The sequence below is a fragment of the Nothoprocta perdicaria genome, unplaced genomic scaffold (assembly GCF_003342845.1).
Source record: "Nothoprocta perdicaria isolate Ctin4 unplaced genomic scaffold, notPer1 scaffold_485, whole genome shotgun sequence".
NCBI classification, from domain to species: Eukaryota; Metazoa; Chordata; class Aves; order Tinamiformes; family Tinamidae; genus Nothoprocta; species Nothoprocta perdicaria.
Window position 1 is genome coordinate 123,209 of NW_020455738.1, and position 10,392 is coordinate 133,600.

Consider the following 10,392-nt stretch of genomic DNA (forward strand, 5'->3'; position numbering starts at 1 on the left):
CTGCTGCCCGGCCACCGGCTGCGCTGGGTGTTCGGCAGCAGCGAGGACCAGCAGGGCGTCTGCTCCGAGACGGCGGCGCCCATGGCCGCCGTGGACCTGCGGCTGGCCCACCAGCCGGCCGCCTTCGTGGGGCCGGGCTGCGTGTACACGGCGGCGCCCGTGGCGCGCTTCACGAGCCACTGGCGGCTGCCGCTGGTGACGGCGGGCGCCGAGGCGCACGGCTTCGACGACAAGCGCGGCCACTTCGCGCTGACGACGCGCGCCGGCCCCAGCCACCGCAAGCTGGGCGAGCTGGGCGTGCAGCTGCACCGGCGCTTCGGCTGGCGCCGCCGCGCGCTGCTCGTCTACTGGGACGAGAAGATGGACGACCGGCCGTGCTTCTTCGCCGCCGAGGGGCTCTACATGCAGCTGCCCACGCTGCGCAACCTCACCGTCATGGACGTGGTCTTCTGCGACAAGGGCAACTACTCCTTCATCATCCAGGAGATCAAGCAGAAGGGACGGAGTAAGAGGGGGGCGGCATGGGGGGGGTGCCGAGCGTGGCCGTGGGGCGCGTGGCCCTGCAGGGGGGGGTCCCCTCGTGTGGGTCGCGTCCCCGTGTCCCCAGCGCCGCTCCGTGTCCCCAGCGCCGCTCCGTGTCCCCAGCGCCGCTCCGTGCCGGGCTGGCACCAGCCCCGGCCCCAGCGCCCGTCAGCGGCCGCTGCTCTTGGCGCTTCCCGCTTCCCAGCTGCCCTCCCAGGGCAGCGCCCGGCCCCGATGGCACCGAGCGGCTGCGGCAGCTCCGTCCCCGTGCAGCGTCCTGGCAGCGCCGGGAACGTYCCCCGCTCCGCAGGGAAGGGAGCGGGAAGCGGGGAGGCCGGCGCGGCGGCGGGGGGCTGGCGGCCGCCCGCGCTCAGCCCGCGTCCCCCGCAGTTGTGTACGTGTGCTGCGCGCCCGACACGCTGCGCGAGCTCATGCTGCAGGCCTGGCGCGAGGGGCTCACGCGCGGCGACTTCGCCTTCTTCTACATCGACATCTTCGGCGCCAGCCTGCAGGGCGCCCGCTTCCCCGAGCCGCGGCGGCCCTGGCAGCGCGGCGACCGCGACGACGCCGGCGCCCGGCAGGCCTTCGAGGTGAGCGCTGGGCGCGCATATCCATGCATTGACGTGCAAACGTTCCCGGGAGGCCCCTCTCGGAGCCCGGAGTCAGCGCGGGCGCCGCGGCCGCCCAGCCTCCCCGCCGGCCCTGCCCGCTCCGACCGCTCCGGGGAGGAAGGAAGCCCCRTTAATTTCCCCGCGTCCCGGCTCCGGCGCCGCTTCCAGCGGGGGTTATTAATAGTGTGAGCGGGAAGCCGCCCGCTCCCGGCCGCTGTCCCCCTCCAGGCTGTCACCATCATCACCTACAAGGAGCCCGAGAACCCCGAGTACCGGCCCTTCGTGGCGCGGCTCAAGGAGGAGGCGCGCGCCCACTTCAACTTCAGCATGCGCGACGGGCTGGTGCGGCCGGGAACGCGGGACGCGGCCGGGAACGCCGGGATGCGGGCGCCTGGGGCGGGGGGACCTGGGGTGGAGGTGGGGAGGCTGGAGAGGAGGGGACGGAGGAGGACGCTGGGGATGGAGGGGACATGGAATGGGGGGACATGGGATGGAAACGCTGGAGATGATGGAGAGGAGGGTACAGAGGAGGGCACTGGGAATGGAGGGGACGTGGAATGGGCGGAGATGGGGTGGAGAGGCTGGAGATGATGGAGAGGAGGGGACAGAGGATGGCACTGGGGATGGAGAGGACGTGGGATGGGGGACACGGATGGGGGCAGGGGATGGAGGTGGAGGTGCTGGGACAAGGGGATGCGGGATGGGCCTGGGGGTGGAGGGGACATGAGCGCCCTGTCCCCGTGTCCCCAGATGAACTTCATCGCGGCCGCCTTCCACGACGGGGTGCTGCTCTACGCGCAGGCCGTGAACGAGACGCTGGAGCGCGGCGGCTCCATCGCCAACGCCACGGCCATCACCCGCCAGATGTGGAACCGCACCTTCTATGGTGGGCGCCCATCCCAGCCCAGCCCATCCCATCCCATCCCACCCCACCCCACCCCATCCCAGCAGGGCCGGCGCCGCCTGCCCGGCGCCCGCTGGCCCCGCTCCCAGGCTGGTATTTCGGGACGGGACAAAGATTTACAGCCCGAGCCGCCCCTCGTGCTGCGTCCTCAGGCGTCACCGGCTTCCTGAAGATCGACGAGAACGGGGACAGGGAGAGTGACTATTCCCTGTGGGACATGGACCCGGTGCAGGGCGACTTCCAGGTGATGCCGGGCCCTGCGCTGGGCCGCCCGGCGCCCCGGGGCCGCTGCCCAACCCGGCTCCCCTCCGGTCCCGCCGGCAGATTGTGGCCAACTACAACGGCACCACCAAGGAGCTGCGCATGGTGCCGGGGCGGGAGATCCGCTGGCCGGGCAGCGCGGTGCCCGCCGACGTGCCRCCCTGCGGCTTCGACAACGGCGACCCGCTCTGCCGCAGAGGTGAGCGGCGCCGGCCGCAGCATCGAGTGCTGCAGGTCCTGCACTGTGGGAATCCAGCAGCTCCAAGGTCCAGCAGCTCTGGGTCCAGCAGCTCCAGGCTCCAGAACCTCTGAGGTCCAGCAGCTCCAGGGTCCAGCAGCTCTGGGGTCCAGCAGCTCTGGGTCCAGCAGCTCAAAGGTCCTTCAGGTCTGGAGTCCTTCAGCTCCGGGGTCCAGCAGCTCCGGGGTCCATCAGCTCTGGGGTCCATCAGCTCCGGGGTCCATCTGCTCTGGGGTCCTTCAGCTCCGGGGTCCAGCAGCTCTGGAATCTAGCAGCTCTGGATCCAGCAGCTCTGGGTCCAGCAGCTCCAAGGACCGTTAGCTCTGGAGTCCATTAGCTCCGGGCTCCAGCAGCTCCAGGGTCCAGCAGCTCTGGGTCCATTAGCTCTGGACTCCAGCAGCTCTGGGGTCCATTAGCTCTGAGGTCCAGCAGCTCCAGGGTCCAGCAGCTCCGGGCTCCAGCAGCTCCAGGGTCCAGCAGCTCCAGGGTCCATTAGCTCTGGACTCCAGCAGCTCTGGGGTCCATTAGCTCTGAGGTCCAGCAGCTCCAGGGTCCAGCAGCTCCGGGTTCCAGCAGCTCCGGGATCCAGCAGCTCCAGGGTCCTTCAGGCGCTCGGCTGCAGCAGCCGCAGGGGCTGGGGGTCCTTCACCGGGACCACTGCGAGCTGCTCGGGGGTCCTTCAGCACCAGGCTCCGGCACTGCCGGGCTCCAGGAGCTCCCAAGGGCAGCAGCTCCGGGGGCAGCGCAGCCCCTCAGCCCTGCCCTCCTCTTCTGCAGCCAGCCTGTCCACCCTGGAGATCCTGTCGCTCGTGGTCAGCCTGATCCTCCTGGCCATCACCGTCACCTCCTTCTTCATCTATAGGTGCGCGGGGGCCGCTGCCCGGGCCGGGGGGGCTTGGGGGGGTCTGGGGGCCGTGACGCCGCGGGCGCCGCCAGGAAGCTGCAGCTGGAGAAGGAGCTGGCGGCCGAGCTGTGGCGGGTGCGCTGGGAGGACGTGCAGATGAGCAGCCTGGAGAAGCACCTGCGCAGCGCGGGCAGCAAGCTCACGCTGTCGCTGGTGAGCGGCGCCCGCGGGGATGTGGGGATGCCCACAGAGATGTGGGGACACCCGTGGAGATGCCCATGGGGACACCCACAGGGATATGGGGATACCCGTAGGGATGGGGGGACACCTGTGGAGATGCCTGTGGGGACACCCGTGAGGACGTGGAGACACCCATGGGAATGTGGGGACACCCRTGGGGACACAGGGACACTTGCAGGGATGTGGGAACATCCGTGGGGATGCCCGCAGGGACACGGAGACACCCGTGGGGACWTGGGGATGCCTTTGGGGATGTGAAGACACCCACGGGGACGTGGGGACACCCATGGAGATGTAGGGACTCCCACAGGGGACACCTGCAGGGACATGGGGACACCCATGGGGACACCCAGAGGGACATGGGGGTGCCTGTGGGGAGGTGGAGATGCTCATGGGAATGTGGGGACGCCTGCGGTGACACGGGGCCACCTGCGGGGACCCGAGGACACCTGTGGGGACATGGGGACGCCCACKGGGACCCGGGGACACCCACTGGGGCCCAGGGACACCGGTGGGGACATCAGGGAGCTCACGGCCGCGCGCTCCCCGCAGCGCGGCTCCAACTACGGCTCCCTGATGACGGCCGAGGGCCACTTCCAGGTCTACGCCAAGACGGCCTATTACAAGGTGCGGGGCCGCGGGGGGTGGCGGCGGCGCTGGGTGCCCCCCCGGGTGCCCACCGCCCTCCGCGTCCCCCCGGCAGGGCAACCTGGTGGCCGTGAAGCACCTCAACCACAAGCGCATCGAGCTGACGCGCAAGGTCCTCTTCGAGCTGAAGCACGTAGGTGCTGCCGGGGCGGGGGGTGCCGGACGCCTGGGCCCKTCCGCGGGGCTGCCCCTGCACTGGGACGGTGGACGGGGTGGGTCCGAGGGCTGCGCGCCCCACACGTCCCTGCACCCGTAGATGCGGGACGTCCAGAACGAGCACCTGACCCGCTTCATCGGCGCCTGCACYGACCCCCCCAACATCTGCATCCTCACCGAGTACTGCCCCCGCGGGAGCCTGCAGGTAGCGGGGCGCCCCCCACCCCCCTCGGGGCTGTGGGGGGGCCCCGGGCCGGCTGGGGACACCCCGGTCCCCGGGGGGGTTGGGGACGGCAGCGTCACCCCCCGTCCCGCTGCCAGGACATCCTGGAGAACGAGAGCATCACTCTGGACTGGATGTTCCGCTACTCGCTCACGCACGACATCGTGAAGGTGACGGGGGGCGCTGGGGAGGAAAGGGGGGACGGGAGGGGGGTCCCGAGTGCCCACCGGCACCGAGCCCCTCGGTGCCCCGCAGGGGATGCAGTTCCTGCACAGCGGCGTCATCGTGTCGCACGGCAACCTCAAGTCGTCCAACTGCGTGGTGGACAGCCGCTTCGTGCTCAAGGTCACCGACTACGGGCTGGAGAGCTTCCGCCGCGCGCCCGACGGCGACGACGCGCACGCCCTGTTCGCCAGTGAGCCCCCCCGCGCCCCTGTGCCCGCCCGGGGGGTCCCGGCGCCCCCGCGCCCGCCCGGGGGGTCCCAGTGCTCCGGCACCCATGGGAGAGTGGCGTGTGCCGCAGGGTCCCTGCTCGCCCTGAGCGCCCGCCCCGGGGCACCCAGCTGCTCCGAGCCCGGCATCCCGGCTGCTCCGGACCTGGGTATCCTGGGTGCTCTGGACCTGGCATCCCAGGTGCTCTGGGCCCTGGGATCCTGGCTGTTCCGAACCCCGGCATCCCGGGTGCTCCAGGCCCTGGCATCCTGGCTGCTCTGGACCCAAGGTCCCGGCTGCTCCGGATCTGGGTATCCCGGCTGCTCCGAACCCTGGCATCCCGGGTGCTCCAAGCCCGGCATCCTGGCTGCTCCGGACCCGGGATCCCAGCTGCTCCGGACCCCGGCATCCCATGTGGGAGGGTTCTCCTCAGCTGGACCCCTGGCTCAGCCCGAGCACCATGGAGGTCCCTGCTCAATGAGACCCCCCCCATCAGCCCACATCAGGGGTCCCTGCTCACCTGCACCCCCAGCACCGGGGCGGGTCTTTACTTGTCCAGACCCCCCACATCCCATATGAGGAGGCTCCTGCTCATCCTGCTCATCCACCTCAGGGGGGTCCCGCTTGCTCAGACCCTACCCCCATGCTGGGGGGGGGTCCCCTCGCCTAGACCCCACTGCTCACATTGGYGGGGTCCCCCTCGCCCGGCCCCCCCAGCACCTGCACAGGGGGGACCCCAGCACCGACACGAGGACATCGGGGTGGTCCCGTGGGGGGGTCCCATGGAGAGGGGTCCCGGGGGGGTCCCTGACCCCCTTGCCGGGCCGCAGAGAAGCTGTGGACGGCGCCGGAGCTGCTGCGCATGGAGGCRCCGCCGGCGCGCGGCACGCAGAAGGGCGACGTCTACAGCTTCGGCATCATCCTGCAAGAGATCGCGCTGCGCCGCGGCGTCTTCTACGTGGAGGGGCTGGAGCTGAGCCCCAAGGGTGAGCGGGCGGGGGGCGGCGGCGCCGGGCGGGGGTCCGCGGCGCTCACGGCCCCCCCTTGCAGAGATCATCGAGCGCGTGAAGAGCGGCGAGCGGCCCAGCTTCCGCCCCTGGGCCGGCGTGGGCAGCCAGGCCGAGGAGCTGGGGCTGCTCATGCAGCACTGCTGGGCCGAGGACGCGCTGGAGCGCCCCGACTTCAGCCAGATCAAGGTCCAGATCCGCAAGTTCAACAGGTGCCGCCACGCCCGCCCGGCCCCGTGTGGTCCCAGTCATCCCCGGACATTCCCGTTCGTCCCTTCCCATCCGTCTTCATTAGTTCGCACTCATCCCCATCTGTCCCCATACACCCCAATCTGTCTGTCCCCATCCATCCCCACCCRTCCCCATCCACCCATTCCCATCCATCCATCCATCCCTGGCCATCCCCATCCAACCATCCATCTCCACCCATCCCCATCCATCTACACCTGTCCCCATCTGTCCATCCCCATCCAATCATCCATTGCTATCCATCCCTTCCCACCCATTCCCATCCATCCATCCCCACCCATCCCCATCCATCCCCGCCTATCCCCATCTATCCATCCCCATCCAATCATCCATTCCCATTCATTCCTTCCCACCCATTCCCATCCCACCCATCCCCATCCATCCCCATCCATCCATTCTCAACCATCCCAGTCCATCCCCATTCAACCACTCCCCAACCCCACCTGTCCCCAACTGTCCCCATCTGTCCATCCCCACCCATCCCCACTTATCCCCATCCATCCCCACGTATCCCCATCTGTCCATCCCCATCCAACCATCCCCACCCGTTCCCACCCATCCCCACTCATCCCCATCCATCCCCACCTATCCCTATCTGTCCATCCCCATCCATCCATCCCTGTCCATCCCTGTCCATCCCCATCCATCCCCATGTATCCCCATCTGTCCATCCCCATCCTTCCATCCCTGTCCATCCTCGTCCTTCCCCATCCATCCCCATCCATCCCCACCTATCCCTATCTGTCCATCCCCATCCAACCATCCCCATCCATCCCCACCCATCCCCATCCATCCCCACCTATCCATCCCCATCCAACCATCCATCCAACCTCCCACGCCCACCTCCCCATCCCCACGCGCCCACCTCCGCGGGCCGGGTCTCCGCGCGGCCGCTGACGCCACTGCCGCAGGGAGAGCAGCAGCAACATCCTGGACAACCTGCTGTCGCGCATGGAGCAGTACGCCAACAACCTGGAGGAGCTGGTGGAGGAGCGCACGCAGGCCTACCTGGAGGAGAAGCGCAAGGCGGAGGCTCTGCTCTACCAGATCCTGCCGCAGTGAGTGGTGGTGACGGCGCGGGGCGCCCCGCACGTCCCCCACCCCGTGCCCACCGTGCCCCGCGCCCGCAGCTCGGTGGCGGAGCAGCTGAAGCGCGGCGAGACGGTGCAAGCCGAGGCCTTCGACAGCGTCACCATCTACTTCAGCGACATCGTGGGCTTCACGGCGCTGTCGGCCGAGAGCACGCCCATGCAGGTGGGCGCCGGGGGCGCCGGGCGCCGCGYGGGGCCGCCCCGCCGGCCTCACGCCCCTCTGCTGCGCGGGCAGGTGGTGACGCTGCTCAACGACCTCTACACCTGCTTTGACGCCATCATCGACAACTTCGATGTCTACAAGGTGCGCGCGCCGGCGGGCGAGGGGGGCCCCGGGGCTCTCGTGCATCCGTGCTCTCGTGTTCTGCTCTCGTGCATCCGTGGACGTGCTGGCGTCCGTGCGCGTTCACAGCCCTGCTCTCATGCAGCCGTGCCCACCTGGATCCAAGGACATGGACACATCCCAGCTCTCGTGCAGCCATGCTCACAAGTAGCCAAGGACACCAGCACATCCCAACTCTTGTGTATCCATACTCACATGTGTCCAAGGGCATGGACACATCCCTGTTCATGTGCATCCTGCTCACCTGTGTCCAAGGACATGGACACATTCCAACTCTTGTGCATCCACGTTCACAAGTAGCCAAGGGCATGGACACATCCCAGCTCTTGTGCATCCATGTTCACCTGTATCCAAGGGCATGGACACATCCTTGCTCATGTGCATCCATGYTCACMTGTATCCAAGGGCATGGACACATCCCAGCTCTTGTGCATCCATGTTCACCTGTATCCAAGGGCATGGACACATCCCTGCTCACGTGCATCCATGTTCACCTGTATCCAAGGACATGCACACATCCCTGTTCATGTGCATCCTGCTCACCTGTATCCAAGGGCATGGACACATCCCAGCTCTTGTGCATCCATGTTCACAAGCAGCCAAGGACAGGGATAAATCCCAGCTCTCGTGCATCCATGCTCACATGTATCCAAGGACACCGACCCATCCCTGCTGCCCTGCACCCGTGGACACGCTCACGCCTGTGCCCACCTTCACAGCTCCCTGCTCCTGTTCCCATCCAAGCTCATGCGCCCCTATGGAYACAAGAGCACCCCAGGCATGGACCCAGTCACCTCCACGGACCCCTCCATGCTCCCCTAGCTGTTGCCGGCTCCCGGCCGCGCCAGGGCTCGCCCCGCTCCGCGTCACCCGCGCCCACCGCCGCGCGCCGTGTCCCCGCAGGTGGAGACCATCGGYGACGCCTACATGGTGGTGTCGGGGCTGCCGGTGCGCAACGGCAAGCTGCACGCGCGCGAGGTGGCCCGCATGTCCCTGGCGCTGCTGGACGCCGTGCGCTCCTTCCGCATCCGCCACCGGCCGCAGCAGCAGCTCAAGCTGCGCATCGGGGTGCACACGGGTGAGCTGGGGGGGGTCCCGCGCGCTGTGTGCCCCCCAACCCCGTGGCAGCGCCCCGGCTCACGGCGCCGCGCAGGGCCCGTGTGCGCCGGCGTCGTGGGGCTCAAGATGCCGCGGTACTGCCTCTTCGGGGACACGGTGAACACGGCGTCGCGCATGGAGTCCAACGGCGAAGGTGGGGGGCGCGCGGGGATGCGGGGTGTGTTTTGGGGGGGCACGGCCCTCACGGCGCCGCCGCCGCCCCCTCCCCAGCCCTGCGCATCCACATCTCAGCCGTGACCAAGGCCGTGCTGGAGGAGTTCGGCTGCTTCGAGCTGGAGCTGCGCGGCGACGTGGAGATGAAGGTGCGGGTCGGGGCGCCCCGGGGGCCCCCCTGCACCCCAAGGGATCAGGAGTCCCCCTGCATCCCGCCCCCCCCCCGGTGCACCCCCTTGTATCTCCATCCCCCCGGGATAGCGGGCACCCTCTGGCACCCAGGTCCCTGGGCACCCCCCTGCGCCGCAGCTGTGTCGGGATACAGGGCACCCCCCGCACGCTGCTCCCGTGGCCCCTCCAGGGCACCCCCTTGTGCCGCCCCCCGATTTCATGGCATGGGGGGCACCCTCGGGGTCCCCCCGGGGTGTTGTCACCCCTCTCCGCCTGTTCTCAGGGATACGGGACATCCCATGGGGCCCATTGGGGTGTTGGGCTTCCCTCTCTGCCCCTTCTCCTGGGATACTGGGCATCCCAAGGGACCCATTGGGACTTCCCTCTCCACGCATTATCCCGGGCTATGGGGCATCCTGTGGGGCCCATTGGGACTTCCCTCTCCCACCCATTCTCCCGGGATACTGGGCATCCCTTGGGSCCCATTGGGGCTTCTCTCTCCCACCCATTATCCCGGGATATGAGGCATCCCGTGGGGTCCATTGGGGCATTGGGGCATCCCTTTCCCACCCATTATCCTGGGATATGGGGCATCCCGTGGGACCCCTTGGGGCTTCCCTCTCCCACCCGTTCTCCCGGGATACTGGGYATCCCTTGGGGCCCAATGGGGCTTCCCTCTCCAACCATTATCCCGGGATATGGGGCATCCCATGGGCCCCATTGGGGCTTCCCTCTCCCACCCATTATCCCGGGATATGGGGCATCATGTGGGTCCCATTGGGGCATTGGGGCATCCCTCTCCCACCCGTTCTCCCGGGATATGGGGCATCCCGTGGTCCCCATTGGGGCGCTGGGCACCCCTCTCCGCCCCTTCTCCCGGGATGCCACGGGGCGTGGCGCCGCAGCGGGGGGCACGGAGCCCCCCCCGGCCCCATGGCGCCGTCCCCGCGCAGGGCAAGGGCAAGGTGAGGACCTACTGGCTGCTGGGGGAGCGCGGGAGCAGCACGCGCGCGTGACCCCCCCGCCGCTCCCGGGGCGCTCCGGGCCCGGCCCCGGCAYGGAGCCGCATCCGGGGGGGCGCCCGGGGGGGCTCCCGCAGCTCTGGGTTTTTTTGTAATAAAGCTCCTGTGTTCTGCACTCGGCCTGGGCTCCGGCGGGCTGCGGCATGGGGGGGCGTTGC

At 68.9% G+C, this 10,392-nt stretch overlaps 1 protein-coding gene across 1 annotated transcript; it reads left to right on the forward strand.

The window, feature by feature from the left end:
* Positions 1-6: 6 nt before the first annotated feature.
* On the forward strand, positions 7-10,229 carry NPR1 (natriuretic peptide receptor 1; the record flags this gene model as incomplete). The annotated part of the gene is made up of 22 exons (XM_026047257.1): positions 7-505; positions 913-1,112; positions 1,362-1,475; positions 1,884-2,019; positions 2,190-2,281; positions 2,362-2,497; positions 3,314-3,398; positions 3,473-3,593; positions 4,173-4,247; positions 4,324-4,401; positions 4,525-4,629; positions 4,746-4,817; positions 4,903-5,062; positions 5,910-6,065; positions 6,130-6,298; positions 7,247-7,393; positions 7,466-7,589; positions 7,662-7,730; positions 8,673-8,847; positions 8,923-9,021; positions 9,099-9,190; positions 10,166-10,229. Coding segments are annotated over 22 exons (2,967 nt in total), but the record flags the coding sequence as incomplete, so codon positions are not given.
* Between the last annotated feature and the right edge of the window lie 163 nt (positions 10,230-10,392).